This window comes from Bufo gargarizans, chromosome 3, assembly GCF_014858855.1.
Source record: "Bufo gargarizans isolate SCDJY-AF-19 chromosome 3, ASM1485885v1, whole genome shotgun sequence".
NCBI classification, from domain to species: Eukaryota; Metazoa; Chordata; class Amphibia; order Anura; family Bufonidae; genus Bufo; species Bufo gargarizans.
Window position 1 is genome coordinate 106,645,172 of NC_058082.1, and position 14,760 is coordinate 106,659,931.

Here is a 14,760-nt window from a genome sequence, read left to right on the forward strand (position 1 = left end):
TGCAATATCACATGACTTGTCTCCCCATAGGATTCTGTTGAAACAATATGCAATGTGTATCACCATTATTGTATTAACCCTTTCACACCAAAGTCCCTCCCTCCACTGCCGTATTACACATGCGATGTTCAGCATGTAATCGTGATGTACATATCGCACTGTCTGCCATACATCGTCTATGGTCACTGAGGTCCTGTGAAGGGAGAGAGTCGATGGCTGCTGGGGTTGCTAGTCTCCCATTCAGACCGTTAGCTCAGCGCGGCTTGTATAGCCACGTGACACTCGCAGCTCATGTACGCGCCAGTCATATCTCGTGACGTCCGTCATCAGTCCGCGCCTCAGTTCCCGGACGCTGCCCTCCGTGCTCTGATTCGTCAATCGGACGGCGCGGATTTCTGAATATTGCCGCAGGTCAGTGCGCTATTATCGCTAGTACGCTGCGTGTGAATACTGCGCTGCTGCGTGTGAATACTGCGCTGCTGCGTGACAGGTGATATGTTTTCGGTGATGTCCAACTGCCGGACATGGCTGATCCTGCCCGCGCTGGTTGACAGAGTGGCTTGCTGGGGCTTGTGGTTCCAAATGGATTTTAAAACCTTCAGCATTCCTGCCATACAAGTGTGATTAGTGGGGTCCTGCTGCTAGACCCCTGAACCCAAGAACGATGGGACGGATCCCCGCACTGTGAGGCAGAGAAGCCTGTCATGAGTTGTATCCTCTTAAAGGGGTTATCCGGGACAAAATGCCTCCCTAGCATCGTGGGTGACACCAGGGAGGCTCATCCCCGTCACCGCCTGCCACTGATTGACAGGGCGAGGGTGTGTAAACATGATGACACCTGGCCCTGTCAATCATAGTGCAAAGACAGAACCTCTGGGAGTAATGGCAAAAACCCAGTTGCTCCTAGAGCAGGGATGCTCAACCTGCGGTCCTCCCATCATGCCTAGCTGTCTGGGTATGCTAGGAGTTGTAGCTTTGCAACAGCTGGAGGGCTGCGGGTTGGGCATCCCTGATCTAGAGGCTCATGTATTACAAAATAATTTTTCTCAGCGATGCGGGGAGATATGATCATGGGACCAACACAGATGCCTTCAGCTGCCAAGTGCTCATGTAACAGGTCAGCCAGTGTCATAGGGACAAATCTGCTGACAGATGCCCTCTAAGTCAATGAGCAGCAACCTTCGGCAATCCAGCTGTGGTGAAACTACGACTCCCAGCATGCTCCATTCACTTCTATCTGAGTTACAAGAACAGGCAAGTAAGTGTGCATGTAGGGAGTTGTAGTTTCACGACAGCTGGAGTGTTCTAGGTTTTGTAGAGACCCTTCTAAATGTTTCTCCAGTGTCCGGAGGACAGCACCGCTTCCAGATGTGTCGGTGCGTGCCTCATGTGGCCCCTGCACCAAAGATCTTAATATATACAATAGAAAGTAGAGACATCGCTTGGGTGACATTATACACACTGGAGGTCATTTATAAAAACAGTTGTAAGCCTTTTTTTTGGGCAGAAATAGTTGCAAAAAACTTTTTTTTTTTTTTCCAGATTTGACACAAAGGAGTGTCAAGGGGATGGAGCAGGGTGTGGCTGGGACTTTACTAAATTTACGCAAGGAAAAAGATGTAAAAGTTTTTGCTGGCTGGCGTAGATTTTCCAGCAGGCGCACGGACTACCAAAGGCACGCTAATTTATAAAGAAGTGCGCGCCCTGTCAGAAATTAGGAGCATCTTCTGGCAGCAACCCAGCTAAAAAATTTACAAAAAGACTGTCAAAAAATGACGGTCTTAATAAATGACCCTTAATGTGTATATTATGTGTAGATAAGGCCTCCTGCACACAATTTTTTTTCCCCGTTTACTGGCCGTTTTTTGCGTTCCATATACGGAACCATTCATTTCAATGGCTCCGCAAAAAAAACGGAATGCTTTCCGTAATTCCAGTTTTCTGTTCCGTTGAAAGATAGAACATGTCCTATTATTGCCCACAAATTACTTTCCGTGGCTCCATTCAAGTTAATAGGTCTGTAAAAAAAACGGAACACATACGGAAATGCATCTGTATGTCTTCCGTATCCGTTCCGTTTTTGCGGAACGATCTATTGAAAATTTTATGCCCAGCCCAATTTTTTCTATGTAATTACTGTATACTGTATATGCCATACGGAAGAATGGAAACGGAAACTAAAAATGGATTAACGGATCCGTGAAAAACGGACAGCAAAACACTGAAAAAGCCATACGGTCGTGTGCAGGAGGCCATAGGCAGATATACCTGGAGGTGTCTGTCATTTTCATCTGTATACCAAGCCCTCTCCTTGATTGATGAGGGTGACGTCTCAATGATCCACATTCTGCTCCAAATTGAGCACTTGCACCCTACTCCATTGAACCATTTCAAGCACATTGGGAACTCACTGTTGTGGACAGAGGCTTCAGTTCGATTTTTTTTTTTTTCTTGTGACATTCCACATCTAGCTTGTGTGACTGGAAGGCGAGGACCAGAACGCTCCTGGAAGAGAAGGTTCTGCCCACAACAGCAAGTCCCAGTGCATTTGCACTGGTTCACTACAGTGGGGAACAACGCTAGATTTGGAGGAGGCTGTGGATGATGAAGGTGTCGTCATAAATATCAATCAAGGAAATAGGGGAGTTAAAGATGAAAAATCTGTGATCCATTACCGCCGCCATGATCCATTACTGCCTAGCTGTTCTCAAAGCAGCAATACGCTGTGCCCCACGCTTTCCTATATGTTGCCCTTTGTCATACACAGATCAAGATGTGCTCCTTGGACCTGTTCCCTTCACCTTTGCCTCGTGGCGATGTCATGCTGTATGAATTCAACAATACAATGGTCCCCTGGATGGCTGATGAAAGTCCACCTCCCTCATTCAGCTCGTCGGTAAGAGCTTCTGGTGTGTTTCACGACTGTAGATTCGGTGATGGTGGCAGAACTCTAGAAGTGATCTAGTTGTGTTACCGTGTTGGTGCTCGCTGTACATCGGCACACTTGCATGTGCTAGTTATTGAAAATTGTATCCTCAGACCTTTGAAAGTTCAAGCGGTAGGAAGACTTGAGATTCCTGTTGGCCAACAGGTATCTCAACCCCCCCCCCCCCCCCCCCCCCAACCTAATTAATACATGGGCACTTGGAGAGTGAGTAGAGAGGAGATTATGGCGCTGCCAGACAGAACTTGCATCAGTTTATATCCCTGAGAACGAAAAAAATTGGGCTGTTGAATTTCCTGCGTATAGGTCATCAATATCTGAAGCCCTGGAAACCATTTTTATATCTGCAGATCATCCTCTAATATCGCCTATACTCAGAATCCACAGTTTTGCCCATATACACAATATGTTGAGTGATTATTTGCTCTGTGTCCTAGAACATCACTGGCAGATGCCTTTGTGATTACAGTCGATGGTCAGTCTTACCGAACACTGGACATAGTAGATTGGAAATCCTTGTTGCATAGCTTTCATATAAGCCGACCTGCCAGTTCTTCAGAAGTCGGTGACTTGGTGCTGGTCCTTTTAAGAACTGGGTTAGCAGGTATCATGAGGTTTTCATGCGGCAGACATTGCTGTTGCAATTGGTAACCTAAATCAGCCAGCAATTTGCTTTGATTGCGTCTAACAGCCCGGTCTTTATGTCCCTGCAGATGGTCAATGTACCTGAACTTCTGATTCCTCTAGATGCCTTGAAGGCTCCTGGGCGGATGGAGCTGAGCAGTAAGGCAGCATTTATACATCACAAGGAGACGGTCTGGAAACGCTGTTTGAATGCATGGTATGTGCCCTCCTGGTGCCAGTCTCTGAATCTGATACTTATTTAGGATAATATGTGGATAATACTCTTCGTGGGGTCTTTATAGATGGAATAGAAACTCTCTCTTCCTCTCCAGGCACCAGATGGGACTTGCTGGACTGCTGGAGGAGATATCCAACTCTGAGGAAGAGGGTAATGTCTGAACGCCGGTGGATCACTGCTCATTACTTCATATTGATTATAAGGATGAGCCGTTTACTTAATAGGTTGTCCGGGTTCAGAGCTGAACCCAGACATATCTCCTTTTTCACCCAGGCAGCTGCTCTGCTATGAGCATTTCATGCTCCGATTCTCACTTGCCCTGCGCTGTATCTCGCAGGGCAAGGGCTGTTTGTTTATATTTTTTGCACTGCCAGGTGGAGGCTTCTGCCTAGCAGTGTTGCCAGTGACAACACTGCCACTAATGGGCGGGCTTTAGTGCTGCCCTAGCTGTTTTACACAGGACAAAGGAGAGCATCGGAGCATGAAATGTTCCGATGCTCATATAGAGGGCTGCCTGGGGGGAAAAGGGGATATGTCCGCGTTCAGCTCTGAACCCCGACAATCCCTTTAAGTTTTACTTTCCAAGCCACAGATACATTTATTTGTTACTGTTTCATTTTTGACCATTCTTTTCCAGTGCCTCCTTTACTGTGTCACGTCTCGCGCTGTTCTCTTGCGGCATGCCGATGGGTTTCTTCTTTCCACGGATCACTTTTTCCACACCTTTTAGTAAGTGTCCTGTAAAGAATGCAAATGGTTATAAAAGCAAAACTATATGCATAGATTAGCATCGGATTTTGGTGACAGATTCACCCTGAACCATGGTGAGCAATTGCCTGTTTGGTTGTCAGAATGACACAAGGGTTTTGGCAGTACACACACATAGAAATGCAGTCATGTTGGCACTGTATTTAAAGGCTATAGACACCTTTGAAGCAATTTTTTTTTTATGATTGCGTTTTATTCATTTTGGGCTATAAATATTATTTTAAATTGGTCCATTATTAAAACTGTTCAGCGGTTTCTGAGATACGAGGGTTAAAAAAAAATCAGTCTCTTTGAATTTCCATGGCAACTCAGGTGTAGTTCCTATCTCTGACCTCCTAACCTCATAAACACTCATTATAACTCAATTCTTATTAGGCTACTTTCACACTAGCGTTCGTCGGTCCGCTCGTGAGCTCCGTTTGAAGGGGCTCATGAGCGGACCCGAATGCCTCCGTCCAGCCCTGATGCAGTCTGAATGGAGCGGATCCGCTCAGACTGCATCAGTCTGGCGGCGTTCAGCCTCCGCTTCGCTCGCCTCCGCACGGACAGGCGGACAGCTGAACGCTGCTTGCAGCGTTCGGGTGTCCGCCTGGCCGTGCGGAGGCGTGCGGATCCGTTCAGACTTACAATGTAAGTCAATGGGAACGGATCCGCTTGAAGATGTCACCATATGGCTCAATCTTCAAGCGGATCCGTCCCCCATTGACTTTACATAGAAAGTCTGAACGGATCCGCGCAGGCTACTTGCGCACTTGCGAAATTTTTTAAAGTTATTAATGCAGACGGATCCGTACTGAACGGAGCCTCCGTCTGCATTAATATGATCGGATCCGTTCAGAACGGATCCGATCAAGCGCAAGTGTGAAAGTAGCCTTAAACTGTTAAGAATATGACTTACATAAGTGTTTGAGGTCAGGAGATCTGGTAAGGTAAGGTAAGGGTTATACATGAGCTGTCAGATGACTGGATTCAAAGAAAACAGACTGTGACAAATTGCACACAGACTCCTTTTTAACCCTTGTATCTCAGAAACGGCCGAACATTTTTAATAAATACCAGTTGAAAATATATATTTTTAGGCCAAAATGAGTAAAATGCAATCATAAAAAAAATTGCCCCGAAAGTGTTGTTTTCCACTAGAAACGGCTACCAATTGAATATATTGTAAATGTCTTATCAGTGGACATAAAAGTGCTGCAACCCTAACCAATCCTGAAATTGTGGGTCCTGGGTCTTGTTTTCCCTAGTGCAAAGGTGGCACACACTGTGTTTATTGTGCGTTCTATTGAATGGAAGACAGAAGCAGCTTAGAGCTCTCTCTTCAGGAGTATCTAAGGTGTAATACTATGCAATATTTCTTCACAGATGAAAAGCGAGGATCTCACTGCTGAGTTCTCACAGGCTTGTGACTGGTGAGTAGCTGCTGATTTCAGTTGCATCTGCTAATGCCTACCAGCAGGTCCAACGACTGAGGGCATTCAACCTCTCTTTTTTTCTTTTGTGGCACTCTGTTAGGGCCAGCTGTTCTCTTCGAGCCTTTGCTTGGCACCCTCACACCAACAAATTTGCCCTGGCACTTGTGGATGACTCCATTCGAATCTACACCACAGGAAGGTAAGAAATGTGTAAGCCGTCCCTAACACATTCCTTAGAAGAGAATGTGACAGCAGAATACTTAATAAATATGTTGTGCCATTCCTTTATTTCTACTAGAAGTTATGAATGAATTGCTAGCAGTCTGCAGTAAGGGTACAGAGGGGTGGAAACCAGTTGGGGGGGGGCGTGTACCTGCCCAGCTTGAAAATGGTAGCACTGATTGGATAGAGCAATTCTGTGCAGGTACACCCCCCCAACTGGTTACCTCCCCTCTGTACCCTTACTGCAGACTGCTAACAATTCATCCATAACTTCTAGTAGAAATAAGACAGGACTGACAACATAGGGTCATAAGAATAGATGCTCCAGAATTGTTATTGCATGGCGAATGCATGAAGCTATTAAAACAGGCATGTCAGGAGTGGTGAAAGGTCCTCTTTAACCCCTCAGATGCCATTGTCAAATGTGACCACGGCATCTGAGAGCTTAAAAGCTTAGGAGTGTGCACTCCCAGAGCTGTATCGGCTCCTTCTGCAACAGCCTCGGTCCCTCTGAATAACCTGGAGTTGCCGCACATGGGTTCCTATGGAGACCCTAGAACATAGCGAAATTCTCATAGACGTCCCTGCTAATGCATTGGTGTCTATGAGAGAAGCGATCTGATGATTACATGTTCAGGGTCCCTAGGGAAACTTTTAAAAGTGTAAAAAAAAATATAAAAAAAATGTATTTATTCCATATCGCTTCACCGCTCCAACGAAATTGAATAAAAAGTGATCAAAAAGTAATTACATCAATGAAAAGTACAGATCACCCCACGAAAAAAAATTAGCCCTCATAGCTCTGTAGATGTAAAAATAAAAAATTTATGGAGGTCAGATTATGGCGATTCAAAGAAAAAAATATTTTTTTAGTATTAAAACCAAGAAAAACTATCCAAAAGTGGTATCGCCGAAATCTTACTGACTCAGAGAATGAAGGGCACAGGGCAGTTTCATAGCAGAAAACAAACAAACCATAAACTTTTTTTTTTCAATTCCACCCCATTAGTATTTTTTTCCAGCTTCCCACTACATCATATGCAATATTAAATTGTGCCATTAGAAAGTACAACTTGTCCCTAAAAAAAACTAGTCCCTATATGGCTGGGTGAACGGAAAAATAGAAAAAGAAGTTACGGCTCCGTGAAGGCAGGTAGTAAAAAATAGAAACTCCAAAAATGGAAAATCACCCAGGGTAGAAAGGGTTAAACAATAGGCCGTTCTCTTCAGACAGTCATTTGCAGTGTGAATAGAACACATGGTGATGCAGAATATATATATTTTTTTTAGCCCAACAATACCTACATTAAAGCACCGTCTGCAGAAGGATGTGGCAAGTATGGCGTGGAAGCCGCTGTGTGCCTCTATCTTAGCTGTGGCGTGTCAGAGCTGCGTCCTGGTGTGGCACATCGACCCCACCTCTCTGTCTACAAGGTAACGCCCATTATTACACCGTGACATGTTCGACTCTTGCATCTCCTTCACTGTATGAATATTTAGAAGTCCCGCATCTCCTCCATTGGTTGCCAGGCACAGCCCCATACATTTGCCGTAGCTGTGCCTGGTATTGCAGCCCCGTTCCTTTCACCTGAATGGGACTGAACAGCAGTGAGCATCTTCCAATATCTTGACCCGAAGTCCCGAAGCTGTGATCCATACATAATGTGTAGTCTTCGTGAATTGCATGCATCAGTCACTAATGTGCTTGCTTTTATGTCTGACGGTGACAGGCCTTCATCAGGCTGCGCTCAGATCCTTACACATCCGGGTCACAGTCCAGTCACCAGCGTTGCTTGGTCTCCTAAAGGTGGAGTGTTGCTGTCCGCGTCCCCTGTGGACACTGCTATGTTGGTGAGTAATTAGATTGTACTTTTCCCGTCAATGCTGGGGATACTCTTTTTGTTCTTTTGGTCAAGACCTACTATATGTGTAGCTTTGCTTGTGTCCATTTTTTCCCAACATCAGTTAATGTCGGTGCAATAAAACTTTCATTTGGCATCAAGAAGAGTCGAATTATACAAAAAATGAGCTGCAAACCAGACACTTTGCTAAAATAAAAAAGAATTAATACCCACCAGTCTTTAATCCCCCCCCCCCCCCCTTGGCATCCAGTGCTGCTGCTCCAATCCTCCCTGCCAGGCTTTGGTTATTTGACTGCTGCAGTGATGTGCCTGTATAACCATTGAGGCCGGTGATTGGCAGTAGGGGGTCTAGTGGGTTATATGGGCATGTCATCGCTGCAGCCAATTGAACAATACAAATATTCCCTACCAATTTGGCCTCAGTGGTCTTGTGCCATGTATATGGGTTATGCAGGCACATCATTGCAGCAGTCAAGTAACCAAAGCCTGGCAGGGAGGATGAGAGCAGCGGACGACATTTAAAACATCATTTATTAATGATATTTAAATGAACAAACTCCAAAGGTGCAATTAAAAGTTGAAAATGCTTTCCTGCATTACCAAATGTGTAGCTGCCCCCGTGACATGTTTTGCTGATACCCTAACCACATCTTCAGGGAATCAGCACTGTTCACTTCAATAGAGCTGAGCTGCAATACCAGACGCAACCCATGGGCCAGGGTGGCACTGTGTATAAAAGCAGCCATGTTTTTGTAATCTCAGACAACCCACTGAACAGCCTTTAGACTGCTCGTCATCCATGCAATCATGTTCTTTCCTGCTGTGTGTCATCAGGTGTGGGATGTCTCGACAGAGAGCTGTGTACCTCTACAGAGGGTAGGTGGGGGAGGTGTCACTTTCCTGTCCTGGTCTCCAGACGGCAGCAAGGTGCTGTCTGCCACCCCATCTGCTGTGTTCAGGTGAGCTGACATTACCTTGTAGTGATGTATTCACTGGCTCTTAGGAGTATCACAATGTTAGTATCTTCCAGGGTATGGGAGACACACATGTGGACTTGTGAGCGCTGGCCAACACTCAGTGGTCGCTGTCAGGTCTGTTTTAAAGCGGAGCCTACGTGTATATCTGCTGTTATTCTCTCTGTTTTGTCATGCCCAATATGGTTCTTTTTTGGTTTTGTGCGACACAGACTGGATGCTGGAGCCCCGATGGCAGTCGTCTGCTTTTTGCAGTGAAGGACGAGTCTATAATATACAGTTTATCATTCTCTGTATTAGAGGGTGAGTGCAAAGCATACAAACTCTAGTCTGTAACTTACCTGCTTTAGGTTGCGTTTTGCTGTGTTTTAATGTGGCAGTTTTCCTTTTTTTTGGGGTCAAAAACGTGGCTGCCACATGTTACTTTAAGATGCACAGCGATCCTGTGTGGCTGCCATTTCTAGGATCACATGCTGTACATTGGGCACATGATTCCAGCTTGGGGCTAGAACTCGCAGCGCATGCGTGAGATTCAGACTCATGCTTGCACTGCAGTTTGTAATCCCAGGCTGGGATCACGGGCCCATCGTGTACGCCAATGCGATCCCGGAAGTGGTAGTCGCGCGGGATCACGGTGCATCTCCGATAACCCCTTTAATGTCTATAGCAACATATTGTAAGGCTTTGTTTACATCACGATTTTATCCCATATGTAACATATACTGTACGTCATGCATATACGTTAAACAGATGCTTCAGATGAATGCCATACCGCCAAGCTGTCACCATAGGGTCCCACTGTAAAAAAACAGTTTTAACTTGTACGTCGGATGGAAAAGCACAGCATACTATGCTTTTCTGTTTCTATCGACTCAATGTATACATTAAACATAAAACTAAATTCACTTTAGGCACACGGACTGCCAGAGGATACCATAAAAATAAACATAAAAAGCTGATGTATAATAAATCCTCTCCATAGTGTGTTTTTTTTAATTTTTATATATATATCATAGCCGATCCACCTCCGCTCTAGTTCCTGCTCCCTTTGAAACAGTCAGGTGACCGCTGCAGCCAATCATTGTCACTGCTGCAGAGAATTGGTTGGCTGAGTACTCACATTTCCATATAGCCACCGGGGGAGACCTGGGAAGCATCGGAATCGGTGTGGAGGTGGACCAGAAAGGTGGATAGACCTTCGTTTTCATTTTATCAAAGCCACTTTTAAAAATGCAGCGTGCACCTTTAATTCCGAGACCCACCTGGTTGTCTCTGTTCATACGCTTCCTGTATTCCATAGGGGAGGCACACGTTTGTGTTGGTGGAAATGAACGTGCGATACCAGTGGCTGATGTGTCTGAAGTGGTTTTTGAGAGAGACGAAGGGGGGGAGGTCAGGTGAGTGTAAATGTAACTGACGATCCGTGTAGGGAACATATCTCAGAAACTTTCAAATCCCTCCTGTATTGCAGAGTCGGAGGGGAAATACAGTCTATGGTCTGGGACCCAAGTGGAGAGAGGCTGGCCGTGCTGCTAAGAGGTGGGGTTCCTTTGGGCCTTGTTCACATGCATCTCTTGAAATACATTAATTACAGCTTCTCCCGTTCTGTCTCTGTCACTGACTTTTTTCCCCAGCTATTTTCTTCCCCTTTTTTCCCACCTGCATTCAGGCCCATGACCCATACAATAGGCTGGATATTAATGTTGTCTTTAGTACATGAAGAACACACGGTATATGTTGGGTAGTTGAATAAGATTATTGTAAGAATACTTATCATACAAGTGAAATATCTCTTTTGTAATGTTTGACATCTGACTCGTGTCTGCCTCATTCAGAGAACCCAAATGATAAGACAAGTGAAGCAGTAATCGCCGTCTACCGCACGAAGAACAACCCGAAGTTTGAGCTCCTTCCTTGGTAAGTCTTGAATGTATTCTATTCATTTATTTTCACTTTTATGACTTAAAGGCGTTGTCTCATGATGAAACTCATGTCCATATGAGGCAGATCGGAGAGCTGCTCTGGAGGGATCCGGCTCGTCCATGCTTTACATAGATGGCTCCTACAGGGGATATGCATGCCTAAAGGCTCTTGCACATGATCGTATGTATTTTGCGTTCCGCAAAAAATATGGATGATGTCCGTATGCATTCCGTATTATGCGGAACGGAACAGCTGGCCCCTAATAGAACAGTACTATCCTTGTCCGTAATGCGGTTAATAATAGAACATGTTCTATTCTTTTGCGGAACGGAAACGGAATGCACCTTCTGTTTTTTTTTAGCAGACTCATTGAAATGAATGTTTTCGTATACGGTCCGCAAAAATAACGGAACGAACACGGAAAGAAAATATGTTCGTGTGCAAGAGGCCTAAAACTGATTGACTTCTTTTTTATATATATCAAAGAGGGTTTTCTTCATTAGCTAACCCCTTTAAGCTGACAGTTATCATTATTCGTTTTTCTCATTAATGTCTTTTCTAGTGGCTTCATTCCAAGCAAAATGGGAGAGGATCCACAACTCATGCAGTTTCACCCGTGTTTCCACAAAGGGGCACTACTTTCTGTGGTAAAGTATCTTTTATACAGATGTATTATATTTGTAGTATGCCTACGTTACTGCCGCAGGTCCCATGAAGGTTTAACTGTCCATTGCATTTGCCATATTTTGACTCGAGCCACTTACCTGGTGTGACTTCCAGATAAAGTGAGCTCTCAGCCATACTTGAGTCTAGCCAAAGTGGTTTTCCCACCTCAACATTTGTGGCGTATCAAGGATAACCATTAGATCCTTGGGGGTCCTAGCGCTGGGACTCCCACGATTACATGAACGGAGGCCCCGTACCCCCTTGAAATGAAAGAAGCGGCCGCTCCATTCTTTTCTATGGGAGTTCCAGAGATAGCCAAGTACAGCGCCAATGGACTGTGCTACTGTGTACGTCTTACCGACTGGTTATACTTTATTCATACCCCAGCCTGATTTCTCTTTTGCAGCTCTGGAGTTCTGGCCGCCTCTCCCATGTGCCCTTCTACTTTGTGAATGCACAGTTTCCTCGCTTCATTCCTGAGACTGGTACCATTGTATCTGGAGACGCCAGCAGCACTTGTGCCGTACGGTCACTCTTCTCAGAAGCATAAACTTGACATAATGAATTGTTCATGTGAAATATGTCCTATTAATATAAGGACCATTCATCACTACACCTTTCAGGTTCTCATATAATATTTTGAACCTAAAATCCAGAATCCTAAGAGGCGCCGTTTCTCTACTATACTGCCGACTGAATTGGACTTCATGTATTGGATAATTTATGCTTAACCCGTACAGACCGTGAAAATTCACTTCTTCAGTAGCAGCCATTTGCTACAGAAACTTGCAGATCTCCACATGTGGGCTGCCGTTCCAAGGCATGGACGTAGATGGGGATCATTCATTCTGCTTTACCTGCATTTTTGCCAGTGTTTTGTTGAGGAAGGAGCTATGCACAGATTGCTGTTCGGTTTTCATGTTAAATGTGCTCTACATAAGGACACATAGAATTTTCTCAAAAAAAAAAAAAAATATATATATATATATATATATGTGTGGGGGAGAAGCAGGAGAGGGTGTGTGTAATTTCTTTTTGTGTCTTAAAGACTATGGCCACCCTTGGGGGCAATTTTAATTTAATTGCATTTTACAAATTTTGAGCTAAAAATTAATTTTTCTGTTTGTCTTTATTCAAGAGGTGCAGTTTTCTGTTTCTGTATATCTGTAGACTGGAAGGCTCTCCTTTCACAGGAAATCCTGACCGATAGCAGCTCTGATGGCTGAATGTGTAGCACTTATCTCTGGACTCCTGACAGCTCACACACTCATTATAAGTCAATACTTATAATATTATATTTTATCCCTACTAACTCGGTTTGATATTTTCCCCCGTTAGAAACATGTGCAGGCCTAATTTGAACAGGTAAGGTGATAATTTGACTGCACAATAAGGCTATGTTCACACCACTAGTAAACTCACCTGGCACCCCGTTCATTAGACAAAATGAGCCAATGTTACAGCCCATCCGAAATTCCCCTATCCCTGACATCTTGGGAACAGAAATTCCCCCATTCCTGACATCTTGGGAACGTCTAAGGATCTACTATATAAAGTTGCATTTAGCTCACCTTACCATAGCCTATGGACAACAACCATCGAATTCCCCACTCACTCGCTTCACACGTACCTCCCATTGCTGCTCATTATCCACGGTGCAATTCTGTGTCGCAATACTTCACACTGTATATAACTGCTAATAAAGTTCAATGGTGAACCCAATGTGTGTGTTGCACAGTCTGTATAATTAATGTTCATCAGAGGGCTGTGTTCCTTCCTGCTAGATTGGGGGTAGGAGGATGCATCCCCCTTCCTGATAAATGTGAATGGAATGATGATCACCCTGTATCCCAATTCACCCTCTGGGGGACTGACTGCATGAGCCATGCACGGTGCTCAGCTATTGCCATTTGTACTGTAAACATTGAATGGAACTGCAAGATGCATGTGTGACCAGTGCTCCATTCAAACTCCTCTGTAACTAGGGACTTGGGCTACTCATTCTACAAATCAGTTCAGGTCCACGTATTTATTATCTAGCCATAGGATAAGAGTACATTTCTCGCCCATATTCATTGGGGGACACAGGAACCGTGGGTATAGCTATGTCCTCTAGGTGGCGTTGACACTAGTAAAAGCTGTTAGCTCCTCCCCTGGCAGCTATACCCCCCTCCAGCCTGGAGCGAGAGCTTCAGTTTGTGTACAAGCAGTAGGAGAAGCAAGTCAACCAAAGAAAAACACATGGAACACCAACCATGTCAAAAGGCCCAACGGGGTTCTAACCAGCAACAGCCACAACTGTGGCCGGAGAACAATACTGGGTGGGTGTTGTAATCCCCCACCAATGAAGAGCGAGAAAGAGTTTTTACTGGTTAGTTATACCAAAATCTCCTTTTCTCGCCCATAGTCATTGGGGGGGGGGGGCGACACACAGGAACCGTGGGACGTCCAAAAGCAGTCCACAGGGAGGGAAAAAGCCACAGACCCATGGAAGCAGGCATCTAAGGAACTGGAGAGAGAGCTTCAGTTTTATCTAGTGTCAATTGGAGGCAAGACCTCCCTGCAGGGTAGCTCCTGAAGATTTTTTATTTTATTTTCTTTCTTTTCAGGTGGGGAACAGTGGTCGCCTCGCCTCCATGTTCTCCCGGGGGAGCACGCCAGTGTTGGTCCGCCACGCTGCCTCCCCCACAAGAAGACAAGGTAGACCAGGGCAGCCTCGTTCCCCTGCATCCCACCAGCAGAAGGGTCACCCATCCAAGTCCCTCTTCCAGCGTCCTGCCACTACGGTGCCAGTAGCTGAAGGGGTGACCCTGCTGGAAAAGAGGAAAGGTGAAGATGGTGGCAGGACAGAAGGGAAGGTGAAGATGAGTACACGGGACTAGGTAAGTATGTTTAACCCTTCCCTCCCTTGTCATCATTATCAAGCAGGGCCAGCCTATACTCAGGGGTTCAAGACCCCATGATGGCCAATGGTTACATGATTTCCTTTGGTGCTGGTTAAATCAATATGTCTTAGAACTCGCCATCAGGTTGCACATTTCCCTTTACAAGGCACACAGGGGGTTAATGCCACTGTTCTACAGCGGGAGGCCGAGCGCACCACTGTGGACCGGGGTGCTCGGTC

At 45.2% G+C, this 14,760-nt stretch overlaps 1 protein-coding gene across 1 annotated transcript; it reads left to right on the top strand.

Moving 5' to 3' along the window:
* The first annotated feature begins 321 nt into the window (after nucleotides 1–321).
* On the top strand, nucleotides 322–13,352 carry AAAS (aladin WD repeat nucleoporin). The gene is made up of 17 exons (XM_044285326.1): nucleotides 322–411; nucleotides 2,768–2,896; nucleotides 3,658–3,785; nucleotides 3,901–3,956; nucleotides 4,444–4,535; nucleotides 5,940–5,986; nucleotides 6,090–6,188; nucleotides 7,502–7,645; nucleotides 7,942–8,062; nucleotides 8,908–9,032; nucleotides 9,104–9,164; nucleotides 9,260–9,350; nucleotides 10,348–10,444; nucleotides 10,519–10,586; nucleotides 10,883–10,964; nucleotides 11,533–11,617; nucleotides 12,043–13,352. Exons 2-17 carry the CDS (start codon nucleotides 2,774–2,776, stop codon nucleotides 12,184–12,186), a joined length of 1,563 nt encoding a protein of 520 aa, XP_044141261.1. The 5' UTR covers nucleotides 322–411; nucleotides 2,768–2,773; the 3' UTR covers nucleotides 12,187–13,352.
* Nucleotides 13,353–14,760: the final 1,408 nt, after the last annotated feature.